The 19478-nt window shown below is 34.4% G+C and overlaps 1 protein-coding gene and 1 long non-coding RNA gene across 2 annotated transcripts in view; one reads left to right on the top strand and one right to left on the bottom strand.

Moving 5' to 3' along the window:
• Positions 1 to 19478, top strand: part of LOC143047517 (baculoviral IAP repeat-containing protein 7-B-like) — a 31144-nt gene extending 11666 nt beyond the window's left edge. Inside the window, exon 5 of the mRNA XM_076220572.1 lies at positions 16298 to 19478. Within this exon, the coding sequence (XP_076076687.1) occupies positions 16298 to 16524 (227 nt within the window). The 3' untranslated portion in view covers positions 16525 to 19478. The remainder of the gene's footprint in view (positions 1 to 16297) is intronic.
• LOC143047516 (uncharacterized) lies at positions 10879 to 14335 on the bottom strand. The gene is made up of 2 exons (XR_012969590.1): positions 13192 to 14335; positions 10879 to 11244 (listed from the first exon to the last, which is right to left on the bottom strand). It is a non-coding gene; the product is annotated as an uncharacterized LOC143047516 (long non-coding RNA).

Below are 19478 nucleotides of genomic sequence, written 5' to 3'. Positions count from 1 at the left end.
AAGTTCCGAAACAAACAACACTTATTGCGATCCTGAATTTTCAGGAAAAAGACTAGTCAAAATAATTATGACGTCTGGCAAGGCTATTTTAATTTTTTTTCTGGGACGCCTTTCTACGTCTATGACGTCTGGCAAGGCTTTTTTAATTATTTTTTTTTCTGGGATGACTTCCTACGATGTAGGATTAATTAAAATAGCCTTGCCATAGGAAGGCGTCCCAGAAAAAAATTAAAATAGCCTTGCCAGACGTTATAATTATTTGGACTAGAAAAAGACTAATTTGATAGAGGATCTTTTCTGAGGTGGCATTATTATGCTGTATGCAGTGGCGGATGCAGGAATTTTCGAAAGGGGGGGTGCTAGCCCAGGGCAAAGGGGGGGTGCAGGGGGGGTGCAAACATATGTCCCGATTCAAATGCATTGATCGGCCAAAATAAAGGGGGGGTGCGGACCCCCGGAACCCCCCCTCTGGATCCGCCACTGGTATGCAAAGATCTTTCATACAGAATAATAATGCCACCTCAAAGAATAATTAAATGTGCTGGCATTGTCTCACCAACGTTATAAATCCTTATTCTTACTGAGAAAAAAAAAATCAAATCCCCCCCCCCCCCCTCCTCACCCCGGCATTTCAAGTTAAAGGGTAACTGGACCGTTTCACTCTAGTTACATGTTCGCCCTGGCCTAGGTCAGTTTGCGGTGGGTTCGTTCGCCCATGGATTTCGTTCGCCCTAGGTTCGTTTCCAATTAAAAATACTTTAGTAATTGTGAAGTCAGCTTCAACTTTTTCTAAAAACCCTGTAAGTTATATCTTTAAGATCACCCTCTGTGTTTAAAAGCAGATTTATCTCATTTGGAAAGGAATATGAAGGAAAAATATTATAATTTGTCTATTATATTAAAATAAGATGATTAAACAAAGGAATCTTAAATTATTGATTATCCCTGAAATCATATTAGGGAGTTTGTATAATAATCATTAACATGTTCAGTGAGTATGTAAAATCACTGGTCATTTTCAGGGATTATATATAATTACTAATGATTTCAGTGATTCTACATATTCCCATAAAAATCAGGGATTCTACTTTATCCCTGATTATACAAATTCACTGTAACATATATACATAGACATGATACATGTAGATATAGGAAGATGTGGTGTGAATGCCAATGAGACAACTCATCATCCAAATAACAATTTATAAAAGTAAACCATTATAGGTCAAGGTACGGCCTTCAACACAGAGCCTTGGCTCACATGGAACAGCCAGCTATAAACGGGCCCAAAAATTCGTAATGTAAAACCATTTATATATTATGAAGAGAAAATACATGGTGTCTGTTCTCTCCGAGTTAATGTATAAAATGTATAAATGTGATCAAATACAGAACACGATAAGTCACGACACACCTTGATTTAAAGTCTCAATACAGTAAAACAACTTTATGAAGGGAAAAAAATCACAAAGCACACAAACGTATATACATGTAAAACAATTTAGACAATACAATAAAATTGTATCACAGTGATTATATAACTTGCAGATAAATTAAATGATAGAAAATATACAGCAAAAACAAGATAAAAAGTTGGTGGAATTTCCAACAAACAATAAAATATATGAAACATGTATGAAACATCAGAGTGAACGGACATAGGACAACCAAGAAGTAGAGTGAACAGGTCCTAGGGCAACGTGAATTAGAGCAAACAGACCCGGATTCAAGTTTAAATATCCCTAAAGGACCGACCATTTTAACTTCAGGGGGCCTGACTATTTATAATATCCTGAAATTTGAGGGGGGAAATTATTTGTCCAGGAAGGGTGGAATAAATTGATCTCAACATGCTCAAAGAGAAAAGTGGGCCTCAAAAGTACAGACCATTTGATTTTTCTGAGGGGGGAGGGGGGAGGCATCTGGGTTTTCTTAGATGAAATTATCCTGGCCCTAAATTTGCTGGGGAAAAAAATCTGGGTCCACATGAAAAGCCAACCCATCCCCCCACCCCTGAAAATCAAATGGTCCATGCAACAGTTCTGCCCTTCTCCAAAATAGCTTGATTAACCGTAAATTCCTGTATCTTGGGAAAAACATGCTTTGTTTCGATGTGTGCAATAAATAAATAAAATTTCACGCATTGAAATTTTCTGACTCAACAGAGTTTTATTTGCCTACGGTCCTTTCTGTCCAGATTTAATACACAGACAGTAAGTGTGCATTCATTGTGACATGTCCACAATCTATGTGCCATCCCGGTTCCGTCAATCTCTGAAAGCAGAGGACTCCCTAGATCCACATTCTCACTACTGACCTACAGAACTAGAACTCTGTGCTATGGATATTGCGGTTGCGTGAATATGAAAAAGTCTGAAGTAAGCATGTTTAAGTCAGTGCTGGTTGAGTATAACTTAATCAGCCATAACCCCAAAAACTAAAGTAAAGTTTTCCATACGATTATCTGTTTCTCAAAATGGGGAACATCTTTTCTCCCATTGTTGGCGAATTTCCATATTTTTGCGCAACAGCCTGATTTAATATTATTTAATTGAATTCAAAGGTATGTGTTTTCTCCATGGAAGAGTTATTGCCCCTGATAAGCGTTATTTATCGATTTTTTAAATTTTATTGTTTTTATTTATTGACTACTGCCCTGGATTTTTGCTCATCAGTTCGGTAATTTTGTTATTACTCTTGATGTTATTATCATATTGATATTTGTCTTTGTTTTACAGAAAGAAATGGATGACTACTGTGAAGTATTTGAATTTTTAAGAAATGGAAATGCATCAGATGAATCAATACAAACAATTGAAGAAGAGAAGGTACATTATCATTATTACGTGTATATTCACATTTCAATACACAATACTACATTATAATTGGGGGTACTTTATACTACCTCAGGCATAGATTACCTTAGCTGGATTTGGCAAAACTTTTATGAATTTTGGTCCTCAATGCTCTTCAACTTCATACTTTATTTGGCCTTTTTAACTTTTTTGGATTCGAGCGTCACTGATGAGTCTTTTGTAGACGAAACGTGCGTCTGGCATATATACTAAATTTTGTCCTGGTATCTATGATGAGTTTATTTATACTTTCACAGTTTTAATCATGTTTATAAGCTCTTTAAATTATTTTGCTGGAAGTTTTATGGTATACAAATGTCTGTCTATTTGTCATCCACATGTCACACTGTTAATTAAGGCCACGCTGACTATCAACGGGAGCCCTAAAGTAATTAGATTGTCAGTCCGTCCAAATTGTGTCCGCTCTACATGATTGTTAACCAACATGAGAAAGTGTGTTGCATACAAGAATGCATATAATATGCATATGAATTTAAACCAATTTGTGTCCCCACCACAACTTTCTCTTGTGAGCTCACCTGGACCGAAGGTGCTTGTAAGCTATTGTCATCACTCAATGGTGTCCATTTTGTTTATCTGTTAAGTTAACAAAAGTATGAAGCCACTAAAGGGATTTAGACGAAACATTGCCACAATCCTCTTTAGGGTATATTTTCTTAAAAAATTGTGTCGCACATAGCCATTTTCCGAAAAACATGGCTGCCGTTACTAAAAAATAGACCTTGGAGATGTGGACAGCCTATTTGGCCATATCTGGGACTATTATACTAAAAAATAAAAAAAGGCAAATCCAAACTATCACCTATAAATATGACTTTACAACAAACCGAACTTGCGTAATTCTTTTCAATCAAAAGTTATAAGACATTTTATGAATCATATACTTTTTTCCACATCGTCCCCACGCTATTTTAATCCTGAAAATTTCAATGTTTATATGTTAATTTTTACAATTAAGGCGGGATTTGGTGATTTATATTAACTGTCAAAGATATCATTAAAGTAATCATGTTTATGTTAAGGATAATCATTACTAATACATTGTAACTATAAAATAGAAAAACAAATTACCGAAATTATAAGATCAAGGCACGATGTCACTGTCAAAACAATATGGCGTATCAATAAATAGCGCAGGTAAAGTCTCGTTCTAACGGCTGTGATGTAGATATTATTACACTGATTGGTGTAACGGTTTCCAGTCCCGTTAGTATTATAGTCCCAGGCCATGTAGAGACTAAAGGAGTCAACATTCCTTCTACCAAATTAGAAGATCTGCTAAAGTCTCCATTGTACGGCAAGTCGTACGACAATCCCTTATTTGGGGTTTATCCCCTTAAACTTCAAAATTGACCATATTTGCTGTTAATTGCATATATTTTGAAAATGGTATTATTAAAGATTATTACATGGCATTTTCCATATCGGCCCAATTAATAGCCAAAGACTCTCATATCGGACCAAGGGCTTTAGCCCAAGGTATAGATATGGGTCAAGGGCTGATAATAGGGTCGATATGGAAAATGCCATATTCTTCTTCTTTATTCTTTCCTCCACTATATAGATCTGGAGTACCAATACTTGTGTAGTGTAGCATGGGTAAGCAACTGAGTAATGTAAGCAACTGTGTGCATGTACAGGAATAATTTACAGTGAATAATAATCTATTTGTCACATATTTAGCAATTGAAAAAAAATGAGCTAAAAAGTAAACATTGAATAAAGAGTGTTTAGTTGTTTAATTTCTTTGTTTTTGTACATTCGTTCTTATTCTTTATTGAAAGCTCAAAGGGAATGACAATGCCAAAAAGCAAGAGAGGAAGATTGAAATTGGGTGGTTTGATTACGATTACAGAAGTAGTGAATATCGTCAAGTCAGGACACTAAATGGTGGAGGCGTAAGATACATCAATGCACCGAAGATCTGGATGCAAGATGATATCCTGCAACATGGGAAGAAGGTATTTTTCCTGAATGGCAAATCGAAAAGAGGAAACGTAACAGATTTTCAATTTGAAGTCAGAAATTTTATGGGAGGCAGAATGGACAATGATTGCACAATTGAAGACCTATATACTTTGACAGGATCAAAACTTCTACGATTTTACATATACAGCAAGAAGTTACCAACAACTGCTGTGGGCTGTTCTGAAATGGAATCTCCATCCGATGATAGTTTACCTGATCACAAATTACTACAAGTAAATAAACAAGTCGCTAACTTATCTTCTGATCCATCAAATGAATCACCTTCAAAGACTTCATCATTAACTCCACAAACAGTCCAGCTAAGAGTTCAAGAGTTTATGAAGACAACAACCCAACAGTTGCAAAAGTGTTGAAACTTCTAAAGTTTCCTGATGTTCTTGAACTCAAAGAACAGATTGTGGCTGGTTATCTTTAAAAGTTTATAAAAAGTTTAGACGAGAAAGGACTTCAAAACTTTATGCGTTTTTGTACTGGATCAAACCTCATGTGTTACCAATTAAATGTAGCATTTAGTATGCTTTCAGGTTTTGAGAGGAGACACACAGCTCAGACTTGTGGGAATATGCTACAACTGCCATCTTGTTATGAGTCTGTTGCTGACCTCAGAGAAGACTTTATGAACATATTCAAAACAAACATGTGGGAGATGGATTATGTTTAGTCACTTCTTTGATTGAAGTTTGGACATTCCTTTCTTTTGCCTTTATCACTTACATTCAATAAGTTGGTATTGTATGATTTCATGTAATGATTCAAAGAAGAATCGACAAAATGTAAATTTGTCAGGGACTAAATGCACATTGTTTTAAGATTGTATTGTATGATTTCATGTAATGATTCAAAGAAGAATCAACAAAATGTAAATTTGTCAGGGACTAAATGCACATTGTTTAACCATGCTTACATCAATGCTAGATCACTGCAGCATCCTTTGAGTGACTGGCCTGACTGAATCTAGATATGTTTAACTAAAGATTATAACTGTAGAGTGTATACTTGTCTCAACAAAATAAACATGCATGGTTCAAATGGCATTAAAATATGTCATTTGAAGTTAATCCCACCTCTTGCATTTTTAGGTCACCAGTCTGAAAGTATTATCGATATGGGTCAACTATCCATCATAAACATATTAAAATCTTTGACCCTGTAAAAATCAAAAGGGTCCTGATCTTAACTAGGTAAACATAATCTAAAGGGTTTACTAACAATGTTCAAATGGCTTGAAATAGATCATGAGGTAAGACTCAGTATTTGTAAAGCAGTAAAGCTATCAAAATATTGGTCAGCATATTAATTACATTAATATTGCTCCAATGTCTCGTCTTGGGAGATATGTCCCTTTTTTGCCTTTTTTTTTAATAAGCTGTAGGAGTACTTTCTGAAAGTATCAGAGTAGTTTCCAGCAACTGGGGTAATTTTAGGCATGTAACCAATAAATAACCTTTCCACCATTATTTTAACTCGTTGACACTTTTATTCAGTGTGAATTACACTTTTTTTCTGAGTCAGAGGTATTCCTGTTGAAATTTTGTTTTCATTTTTTTCAAATTTAGACCAATTTAAATAGGCACTGGCTACGGTTACATGGAAATGTAACAATAATAAAAATATTATTGTAATATTGAAGACTAAATGCCGGAATGCATGGTTGGGTAAGGACCTGTTTAATTACGAATGTAACAATAATTATTGAGGCTATACGGTTACATTGCGTTATTGTTACACGAAAAAAAGCAATGTACGATGGGACTAGTAATATTTACTAAATACTAAAAGTTGAGGACATTTATTACATACATTTATAACATACAATTTATTTACTGTAATTTTTTTTATTTACAATGACAATTTCTACAAATCCAGTAAGTTGTTTTTAAAGTCCGACACATTTTTGATGAACGAAATTACGTCCTCCACGGATACTTGTACATACAGAATTTCTTAGTATTTAAGTTACAGTTAGCAAACTTTGCTTTTGATTATCAATTTGCGTCAAGTTATAAAGTGTATGAAATTTATTTCTTGATATTGTTTCAGTTTCGTTTAAAACGCATCCCAAGTTTTATTTTTTTCACCATAAACAAAATTGGTCCAAAGTATAATGACAGTAATAAGAGTAGGTATGCAGTTAATACTTTAAAAAAGTGAAACCATTGAACTATATTTTTCGCCTTTTACAGTCACACTCCTAATTATGAGTAGTATCTTTAAGAACATCAAAACCATTAATACGTATAGTAAAACTATTCAAGTTGTACACCATTTGTTGAATAATAATACTTTTATTATTTATCAGTATTAAATTACAAGTACATGTATTGTTTAGTACATATGAAAGAATGAAGCAATACAACTATAGAAGATTTAAGTTTAATCAATCTAGCGTACATTGCTGTTTTTCGTGTAACAATAACGCAATGTAACCGTAGCCTCAATAATTATTGTTACATTCGTTATTAAACAGGTCCTTACCCAACCATGCATTCCGGCAATTAGTCTCCAATGTAACAATAATATTTTTATTATTGTTACATTTCCATGTAACCGTAGCCAGTGCCATTTAAATAAGATCATAAAGTTTTTAGCTTTTTTTCTTTATTAAAACTTTAATATCATATGCACTGAATGTAACTTTTTAATGTAAATATTATTAAGTAAACATGATTAAGTTTGCTTTTCAGTTCAATATATAAAATGTACTGAGTATGATGCATTACTGAGAATGGCCTGAGCCTGTATTCATAAAAATACTGAAGTTAAGATTTCCATTTAGAGTACCAGTAGACGTCCATTGCTTTTGAAGAAAAAACTGTCCTGTACGAACAAATATAACCTTAAGATGTGTTATGCATACGGGCCCCCATTTTTCAGCTTTATATTATTTTGTCAGTTTTGTTGACCAAATAAAGATATTGAAGGAGATTTCATGATATTTATTTTTTAGCTTGGTATACCTAGCCGAAGACTATTTGTGCTTTTGCTTTACATCGTATATCGCCCGCTGTTAACATTCCGAAAATTTTCTCTCAAAAACCACTGAAGGGATTTACTTTGAACTTGGCACAGTCTATCTTTCATGTCCTTATGCTACATTTTAAGCTCACCTGACCATCAAGTTGCATCCGTCGTCCGTCGTAATCTTTTCACATTTTCATCTTCTTCTTTGAAACCACTGGACGGATTTAAACGAAACTTTATAGGAATGTTCAGTTGAAGGTTCTTTACGAACTTACTTATTTTTGTTCTGGTCCAATGAAAAACAGGGTCGCTATAGCAAATCTTAGATTCTCATTGGCCGATTTTCTAAAATCTTCTCCTCTGAAACTGTTAGGCTAAATGTTTTGAAACTTCACAGTAATGACGAACGACAGATTTATTTGCTAATTTAGTTGCGTGGGAATATTTGAAAGCTTCCATCCTTCCACCGAAACATTTCTTGTGGACACTCTAGAATCAGCATGCTTCGTTTGATGATAGTCCAAAACAATATCACGGATGCTTTTGAATTTCAAAGTCAGAGGTCAAGGTCGCAGTAATACTTGTAATTGTTTATGTTGTCCATATCATCCCTTTGTGGACACTTTAGAATCAACATCTTTCAATGAGTTTTGACGAGTTTTGATGATAGTCCTTTGTATCTACTCGGAAGCTATCGATTTTCAAGGTAAAAGGTCAAGGTCTCAGCGTGGGAATGGTGGTGTGTGTGCGGTGAAACGTTAGTCTGAATCATGCTTTACAGCGTTAAGAGTCGTTACTTTCAGGGTTTTTGTCTCGCCAGCGACTTCTGTCGCAGAAAGCGAGACTTAGGAATAGTGATCCGGTGGCGTTAGCGCTTGATTTAAAAGCTTTATTTTCCAGAAGGTAGATGACCTGGATAATTCATACTTTATATATAGATGCCTTATGTTACGAACTTTTCGTCTGTCATGACGATTTTCCTTGTCGTCATTTCCATGGTTCAGTAACTACTTGAGAAAAAAATCTTTTTCATTTGCAATGATAATTTCTCGCTTAATATAAGTAATAGGATACCCGTATATTTGATATGTACTACCTTGCAAGGTCCTCATGTCTGTCAGTCAGTTTTCACTTGGCCTCGACATCATTGCATGGATCAGTTAACTTGGTTAATGTTTGTTTATGTGTTACATATTTGTTTTTCGTTCATTTTTTTTTTTCATAAATAAGGCCGTTAGTTTTCTCGTTTGAATTGTTTTACAGTGTCTTATCGGGGCCTCTTATAGCTGACTATGCGGTATGGGCTTTGCTCATTGTTGAAGGCCGTACGATGACCTATAGTTGTTAATGTCTGTGTCATTTTGGTCTTTTGTGGATAGTTGTCTCATTGGCAATCATACCACATCTTCTTTTTTATAAGTCCATATCTATAAAGCAATAGGTCTTCTATAATTGGTTGTGCAATGCTTGTAAGTTGTTCATGTCCAACTGGCAGGTGACATCTGACCGTGACCTCATTTTCATGATTCAGTGGTCAAAGTATATTTTTTTTGGTGTTTTGGTCTATTTTGCAGATACTATAAGTATCCAGTCATTTATATTTGGTGTATGGAATGTTTGTAAGGTGTACATGTCTGTCTGTCAATAATAATCTGACCTTGACCTCTTTTTCATGGTTGACTGGCCAAATTAAAAATTTGTGATATGGTCTATTTCTCAGAAGTCAATTATATTTCGTGTATGGATTCCATTCTGGCAATAATCATTTGACCTTGACCTCAAGGTCATGGTTCATTGGCCAATGTTACATTTATCTGATTTGGCCTTCTTTCAGATACTAAAGGGATAGTATAACTATATTTGGTGTAGGGAATAATTGTAAGGTGTGTATGTCTGTTAAGTAGGTGTAAGTTGATCTTGACCTATATTTCATGGTCAAGGTTATTTTTTAAGAGGTTTATTCGGAGATACTTTTAGCAATAGGTAAACTAGATTTGTTGTATGGAATGAGTGCATGAACTACATTTCTGTCTGAAAGGGTTTATCTCACCTTCGTCTCATGTACATTGATCATTTAAATGTTAATTTATTTATAATGCTTGTGGTTTAAACTTGTTTTTTATACTTACAACATAAGTTATATTATGAACACTGGAACAGGCGAGACATTTCAGTGTGTCCACTCTTTTTCATACGAATCGAAATGTTGCTCATAGTGCTCAAAGCTATGCTAATACGACTCATGTCTATTTTTGAGGAATTTTGGACACAAGACACAAACACCTAACAAGTGAGTGAAAGAGACCGAGAGAGTCGTTGCTCGCAGGGTACCTCATACTACTCGTATGGTTGCTCATACGACTCGTGGCTTTTTCGTACGACTCGTTGGCTTGCTCATACGACTCATGGTTACATTTTGCATCGGCCACAGTCTCTCTTCTCCTCCTTTGCTGTCAAAATAACGCCAAAAGTAGGAAAAGCAAGGTTGTGAGCACGGATCAGAGCAGTGTAGATCACCGGGGGTACCGGGAATAGGAACGGAAAAGAGCCCATTGGAGCGAGAAAAAAAACAAAAGACAAAGGTGGGGATAAGTTGTGAGGGGAGAGCTATTTTGAGCGAAAAGAAGAAAAGAAAAAGGTTGGGATACGGTGCAAGAGAGCGCAAAAGAAGAAGAATTTTTTATAGCAAAAAGAACAAAAGACCAACGTTTGGATACGGTGTGAGATAGAGCAAAAGAAAGAGAAACATTGGAGAATATCTCAGAGAATTGACATACGGAACAAGATGGAACAAGTGTAATTAGCAAACGGTTGATTGACAGTTCAAGTATCAAAAGACCTATATATGTACGCACTCGGTCTGATATACAACAAAAATCATTAGCATGGTTATTTCCACGTATCATTTTGGAACGTTTACAAAGTCAAAATTCAAGATCTTTATAAAAAAAAAAACTACCATATTTTGTACCTGTGTGATAGAAGAACATCGGTTACACCCATTTTCGTAAGGTACTGCTTTGTATATCACTACATGCAAATACAAAAGAGCGAGAGCATAAACCAATTTATTTATTTTGTATCTCTTTCATTTTCATAGCTGTTGAATAAACCAGCGACGCAAACTTAGGTATAGCGCTACTGACTCGTCGACGTTTTCGGGTGGTTTCAGTAGATTTTCCTCCATGTAAATGCATCCCAACTCAAAAATCTCTTCTTCGCATGGGTACTCGTCCTCTTCAGCGCATTCTGATCGACAAAAGTGTAGCACGTCGTCATCGACCTGTCGAATATGCTCCTCAGCATTGAACAAGTCGGGATAAAGATACATGTTGACAGGCCGTCCATGAAAAACATACTCTCTACTTCTCCTAATATAATGAGTGTTCCATACCTGCGCAGTGTCATCTAGTTCGTTCTGTAAAAAAGACAAAGCCATTTTTCATTTTTAATCAGGACAAAAGGCCAATCAAATCACAAGATTTTCAAATGCAATCTGATTAAAATCTTCCCCATTAATTGTACACTACCGTTAGAAGTAGGGCTGATCAGTTTGTTCCAAATGTCACTGTAAAAATCCAGGGGCGGATGCAGGAATTTTCGAAAGGGGGGGTGCTAAGGGGTGCTAACCCAGGGCAAAGGGGGGGGGGGGTGCAAAACATATGTCCCGATACAAATGCATTGATCGGCAAAAATAAAGGGGGGTGCGCACCCCCGGAACCCCCCCCCCCCCCTGGATCCGCCACTGAAATCCAATCTTGTTGGCGTAATTGTCTTCTCTAGGTTCTGATTGGCAAACATACATTAAGACGAAACGTCGACTGAAAGTATATGTGTCATTCTCAAAATATGTCCAGATTCAACAGCACACGATTAAAAGGTGGGGGAAGTGGGTGTTCCGGGTATGTGCACCCCTTTTTTTTTGGAAAATTTTGTTAAATTCATGTGAAATATAGGCCAAAATCGGCAAATAGTAGCCTGGCACACCACCACCCCTCATTTGTTCTAGCACCCTTCCTTTTCAAAATTCTCGGATCGTCCCCCTTAGACGGATTTGTTATCACATAAGCAACACGACGGGTGCCGCATGTGGAGCAGGATCTGCTTACCCTTCCGGAGCACCTGAGATCACCCCTAGTTTTTTGGTGGGGTTCGTGTTGTTTATTCTTTAGTTTTCTATGTTGTGTTGTGTGTGCTGTTGTTTGTTTGTCTTTTTCATTTTTAGCCATGGCGTTGTCAGTTTGTTTTAGATTTATGAGTTTGACTGTCCCTTTGGTATCTTTCGTCCCTCTTCTACAATTTCGCGTTACCGAGAAATTCTAATGTGGGTAACTTTTTTCTATGATGTTATTTTTTTTTCTGTTCCAGATCACATTTGATATGTATGTCGTTTACGAGTTTATACGTTAAAATAGGATATTACTTATTACAAAAACTATACGTTACAATCATTAGAAGTCAGGTACAATTTATGGAATAAATGCCAATCAGATACCAAATCATCGAACAATTAAAGCGTGACATACGGAGGCCGCCATGCAGCATGTACACCATGTACGACCGTCTATGTATGGTCCCATAGGGCATCATGAGGATATGCCAACTTAACACCAAGGCAAACCAAATGAGAAACCTTCTCCCAGAAAGAAATTAAAAGATTAATTCAAATACAAACTCTGACAAAGGTTCCTCGCATAAGACAGGCGCACACTTAAAAATATGAGGCGGGGTTAAACGTATTTAATGCAGCCTGTCCCTGATATACCAAGATGAGAATAACAATTTTGAACAAGTAAAACGTACAATCTAAATAAGAATTAAAAAGGATCCAATTCATCGAGAAAAATCATAGACAATTTACCATGTTTACAGAAAAAGAAGACAAAACATAAATAAAAAGATTCACAAGAGAACACTCGCTGTTGCTGACAGGCAGCTCAGACAACCTAAACGACTGATAATAGAAAAAAAAAACCAAGCACCTCGATATCAAATCCTTCATCCTAAAATAAATTCGTCAAATGAAGATTACTACGATGAATACGGAGTGACATTCCAATGATTTAGTAGATACAGTAGATCGTGTAATGACCTAACTGATAACTAAAATAAAACAATTTTGAAGTGTAAGCCAATTACGTAGTTATGCTCCAAGCAACGTATCAAATAATCTATATTTTCCCTTAAAATACCGTTTGTGAGGGATTGATTAAAAAACAATGCATTCCATATATCAAAATAAGAGTTTTTAACAAGTAAAACGTACAACAAAAATTGGTATCAAAAAGGATCTTTCAAAGAAAGCCTATTGCCATGAGCTCATATTGGAAGGTAAAATATTTCTACAAATAGAAAAGAAAGGTACCTGAAGTAACTGCATGCAACAAAATTGAATTAGGTTAATGTCAAGTTTGTCTCCTGAAAATTGACCTCGTTCCTGAAGGCCTTTCATCGCTGATATCCATACTTGACAGCACTTCTTTCGCAAAATGCCCCACCAGGACTCAATTCTAGTGTTCATAGTGCTTTTTCCGTAAATGAAAGGTATTGTCACTTCATCTCCAGCAAACAACGTCTGCATTACTGCAACCAGCCCATTTTCTGTGCCCATATCACCTCTCATGCTATATGGATGACCTCTATGCTCTTCTATTGCGTCTATAAAATACCTAGCTATGACTTTTGGATTACTACTAGATCTACCAACTTTGAGCCATATTATTTTCCTGGAAAACCCATCGATGCAAGCATTGATGCATAAGCCATATCTTTTCAATTTATCGTAGAAGTCCAAATGCCAACAAAAATTTGGCCCCCTTGAAAAATATTCTCTTCTTTTTAGTCTTCGCCGGGCTCTAAGATATACCCCCTCTGGATCAATTGTGTTAAGCATGAGGCTAATGTGGTCTCTTTTTATTTTAAACCCGTGCCGCTTACACTTCTGATACATCCAACGATATCCATGCGCTGGTCCGTATGAAGTGACTTGCGTATGAACAAAGTTAAATACAGATCGAATATTTGAGTAGTCTTTTCTACGAGCAAGATTCATTTCTTTTAAATACCTCTTAACCTGACGAAGTGATATACTAATGGCATGATTCATTTGTAAAATCTTGACAATATCTCTATAAAAGAATTCCATTTCAAAATATCTCTTCACCAAACGAAGCACGTTTACCTACAAAAGAAACTGTCAAGATCAAATATTTTTGTATATATCTATAATACTAAAATAACGAGGTCGAATTTGTCAGCCGTCATGGGGTAAAAATGACAAACCAAAGAATTCAACTTTATATATAGCTAATATTAGAACAATGGTGTTGATTAGAATTTACACCACTCCAGACCCGTTTGTTTTCCACATAACATTAACAAGTTCCGGGTAGAATCCGATATCGATATAAATAATATATTCACCTGTTACCTATTACCTTATCTGTACGTTGCGCATCTTACAGGCGCACCACAAAACGGTGTATTTAGAATTTTGCTATATACACGGGTCATAATCAAAGGGTTGACACTTCTAAATTCAATCATTGTCATATTGTTCCCTATTGTAGTATTTTAATCAGTATGACTATCTAAGATGTCAATACGAATACAAAAAATCTGGACTTAAAATAAGGCGTATAGGTAGTTTTCGATTTGTTAGCCGGCATGACTCAAAACAGCGAATCAAAGAATTCAACTTTATTTATAACTAATATAGGACAATGCTGTTATTAAAAAATACTCCAATATTACCAATAACTGATAAAATCCAGGTCGACAGGTTCAAACAGAAAGATTTTGAAAGCAGAGAAAACTGTGAAACTTATAATCGCGGCATGACTTTATCAGATGACAATACTAGTACTAAAATAAGGCTTACGCATAGTTATATACTTTAATTCAGTCACGGACCCGTGATATCACGGGTGTGTTCTAGTATATACAAATGTTATGACTTTGGAACTTTGTTGTAATTTTTGTCTTTTTGTCTACATACATATAGCAGATCTTCCGATTATCCGACTATAGAATTCAAAAGAAAGAGTTCCTCATATCTCATTGAATTGATAAAATGTTTACCCAAAGGATTACTATACACATAATTGATAAAAATTGGGATGAAAATATAATCCTTTTTAGCTCACCTAACTGAAAGTCAGTGTGAGCTTTTACCATCACGTTGCGTCCGTCATCCGTCGTAAACTTTTACATTTTCACCTTCTTCTCTGAAACCACTTGACGGATTTTGACGAAACTATGCAGGAATGTTACCAACAATCCTACCTTTGTTTTGGTCCAATTAAAAACATGGCCGCTACAGCAAATCTTAGATTATGAGCCTAGATCGTTCATATGACGGTCAATGGCACATTAAACAGATGTCAATATTTCTTCTAAAGGATGAACAAACACAATCAAAACATAAAAATGTACCTCCTCTAAAGTTTGGACGCTGATTTATCAACCCATCAAGAAGTACTGTCCCTTTTTCTACCTTCCTGACGGAAATGATCGTGTTCTTCAGTGTTTACAGTATGATTTCTAAGAGAACTTTACCATGTTTTGTTTATACTGTAAACATTCACTAATTGACGAATTTGTTCAATTGATTTATTCAGATATTGCCATACAGATTTCTTACGCATATCATATATTCCCAGCTAAATGCACCTATAATAGTGACACATCACCATAACATCATATATAAAACAAGCTTTAAAACACACAAATCATACTTACTCTTTCCGCCGTGTTGACTGTCACCATTGTGTAATAAGTTGACACGTGATAAGAAGCAATTAAATAATCCGAGATAACGATATAACAATCCGAGATCTCGATATAACAGTTTCGTTTTCTCGAGATAACGATATAATAATCCGAGATCTCGATATAACAGTTTCGTTTTCTCGAGATAACGATATATTTTTTATCGAGATCTCGATATATTAAACCGAGATAACGATTTAATAATCCGAGATCTCGATATAACAGTTTCGTTTTCTCGAGATAACGATATATTAAAGTTTCGTTTTCTCGAGATAACGATATAATAATCCGAGATCTCGATATAACAGTTTCGTTTTCTCGAGATAACGATATATTTTTTATCGAGATCTCGATATATTAAACCGAGATCTCGATATAACAGTTTCGTTTTCTCGAGATAACGATATATTTTTTTATCGAGATCTCGATATAACAATTTCGTTTTCTCGAGATAACGGTAATGTTTTATCGTGATCTCGAATTAAAAAAAATATTTTCTAATGTTTTGTGTGTCCCCTTACGGCTTCCGTATATTATTACTTATTTTTGTTTCTTTTCATAAATTTATTCATATCCCCATTATGTTTTGAATTGAATTGAACTGATTTGATATTTTATAAGTTTTCGATTTTTGAATCCATATTTAATCTTGCAATAAGGACTGACTAATACTCAACCAAAAATGATTTTATACTTTACAGAAGTGACTGCAGAAACAAACAATCTATCAATAACACCCCAAGTATCAGCAAATTCTCGACTAGCGTGCAAAGTTTGTTTGACGTATACCTTGGAATTTACAATACAGCCATGCAACCATTTCGCTGTGTGTGGATCATGCTGCAGGAAGCTTATGAGTGACAATAAACAGTGTCCTATCTGTAGAGGGCCGATAGAAAAGGCTCTCAGGACCCTTATTCCAGAATAACTGTTCGACACATGTTCAATTTTTAATGAAAGAAGCACCTATCTTATTTTTTTTTAACTTTTATAAATATTTTGTCGATAAGGTTTAAATTTATGTGAACGGCAGCTTTGTAATCCGTTGAAGTAAAAGTTACGTACCAAGCAGTCGTAGTAACTATTTTAAAATTGCTTGTTTAATTAAAGTAGAGACTTCACTACGAAAAATTTGAAATCAGTTTGAACACATGTGATTATATTTCACCAATAACCAATTTAATAACAAGACTTTGAATAATAGTTATTTTTGTTGTCCATTTCAAATTAACTGTTCCTCTGGTTTTAAAACATTTTATTTATGTACATATTTACATATTAGTATACACTGTATTATATAGTTGTAAAAGACACAACAGATGTGGTTTTGTTGGATAATCAAATAATATAGCTTTTCGATTTTCGATTGTTTGGTTTTGCAGTAAAAGCATTTCTAGAGCTCCGTGAGAGCCGTATGATATAAACATATTAATTGATTGTTGGTGATTATTGCCACGTTAAGTCCATTCGGCTATATCATGGCGGCAAAAAGAAACTGAGTCAAACAAGTATCTTTAAAATATTTGGCAATGTGCATATTTAAAGGTAATACTTTTTCAAAGTTTACTTGTGAAATATGAGACTCAAGAGGTAAAAAACACATATAATTAAAAAAACTAACAGGCAAAACAATGATCTATAGAAAAAAATGAAAGACAGTCAATATGCAACAAAACAGACAGATAACTAAAGATGCTGTATATAATTTTTAATCAACGGATCACTGTACTATTTATGTTGTAAATGTAGTATATTCTGTGTACATTTTTTTTTTATAAAAATATTAAAAAAAAAAACAATTATTCTAAAACCTAAATTCTTCATAATATCTTATTAACTGCTCGTTTCATAGTTGGAAATTGTCAGCGCAATCTCATCTGCATTTTTTGTTCTGCATATTTCATTGATCAAACTACTGTTGTTTTAGATGATTTGTAAAATTAAAAGAAAGAATGAAACTGTAAGGCGTATCGTCAAGATGTTAGATTTGTTTTAAAATCACAATCCATAAAACGATTTTGTAGACAATGCATATTGTGTTTGGTCATATTATTTTTTTAACTTTCTGCGATATTTGTAAATTAAGAACAATGTGATTGATGACAATTACTGTTTCTACATGAATAAATAAAGATGTCATTAGGACGAAATATTTACCCAATATATAGAAAGACGCAAAACAATGCAATACTTTATATGATATTTCTACAATAAGATTTTTTTAGGTGAAAAATAAAATCCCTTCATAATTAAATAGTGCTCCGAATATGTATGAATTTGGCCAACTCCATATGTCTTATACAATTTAATGTGTGTTGTCTATACCAACCCTCCTGTTATTGTTATCAAATATCAATGTGATCTGTATTTAAAAGCATATAATTTCTTTTTGTACTTTTACAAGGATTTTCGTAAGACCTCCGCTACTGATACTATTAAGATAAAGCTTCAATTGTCAATCGTTTATTTTTGGAGAATCCATAAACAGTCCTTATTTCATGTATAAACGGTAATTTTTCAATAAATTTTCCAGAATATTTTATTGGTTTTTCATTTTCAATGTAAGAAGTAATATGCTATGAGGCAAACACGTTTCTGACTCAGTTCTAAGTGTGCTCTGCTAATTTCATCCTACGAACATTATGTACTCTTTGTTTAAACACTATCTCGAAGCCTAATTAATGACAAAATCGTGTTTTTGTTGAATAATTTGAATTGAATCGATTTTCATAATAAGGTATAAAATTTCCGAATCTTTTCGGTTATTTTAATCTTTGGTTGGGTTATAACTTTTACATCTGTGAGAAAAAACAATTTATGTAAATGTTTATACCTATTGAATAATTATTCAAATCATTCTTAAGTTTTGTGGATGACCATTATTCAATATCAGGTGTCACAGATATCAAGTATCTGTTTTGATTGTCGCATCACCGAATACGACTGATCACCGAATTTGTACCTGCATTAGCAAAATAACGGGGTCATATATGGAGTGGGAACTTGTCACCTTTCCTACGCACCTGAGTTAAATCTGGGTTATAGTAGGGTTCACATTGTACAATTCGCAGTTTTCTACGTAACGTCTTCTTTTTTTGCCGTGACGTTGTCAGTTTTTTTTCCGAATTATGAATGGTCGATGTCCCCTAAGGTATCGTCTTTCTTTTGTGTACGTTCATATTAAATTTTGCCGCTTCTTAAAGCGAATGCACATCTTTGTGAAGAAAATGGGAATTTATTCAGTATATCTGGTACACAAATATATCTAATAGTTGGACTATAAGAAAAGAAAACAATTATAAATCATAAACGAGTTTACAGATAAATTTAATTTCTTGGTATTGAGTAGTCTTTGAATACCAATACGATGCAGAAGAAAGTAAGGATTTTTTGTATGTATACAGCATACTTTTATTTTATGTTGTATTCCTTATTTGTTTCCCTATGTTGACTATGAAGTTATCCTCTGAAAATAGAGTTTATTTGATTAATTTTGTAGTTTCAGAATGACATATGATTGTACTACAATGAATCATAATTCGAAAATATATTACTACTTTTCCAATACTAGTACCTCTGTTTTTAACGACTTGTACAATTCAAATGTAATTGTGATTTTCTCACCCACAATCGTCTTCAACAGATTCCACGCGTTCCATATTTTCCATTTTGTCAGAGCTCTTTTACTACATTTAGGTAAACTGTAGTCATATCTAACGCTGTATCGTAATTTTTGTTCTCAATTACTTTATTCTTAGGCATGGACTAAACATTAAATATATAGTAGGACATCTTTTTTTTTAAATTCATATGTGTGTAATTTATGTCTGTCGATTTTATTTATATTTTGTAATATACATGAAATAAAGATTTTGAATATAA

Source organism: Mytilus galloprovincialis, chromosome 10 (genome assembly GCF_965363235.1).
Source record: "Mytilus galloprovincialis chromosome 10, xbMytGall1.hap1.1, whole genome shotgun sequence".
In the NCBI taxonomy this organism is placed as follows: domain Eukaryota; kingdom Metazoa; phylum Mollusca; class Bivalvia; order Mytilida; family Mytilidae; genus Mytilus; species Mytilus galloprovincialis.
This window is presented reverse-complemented; position numbering and strand designations above follow the sequence as displayed.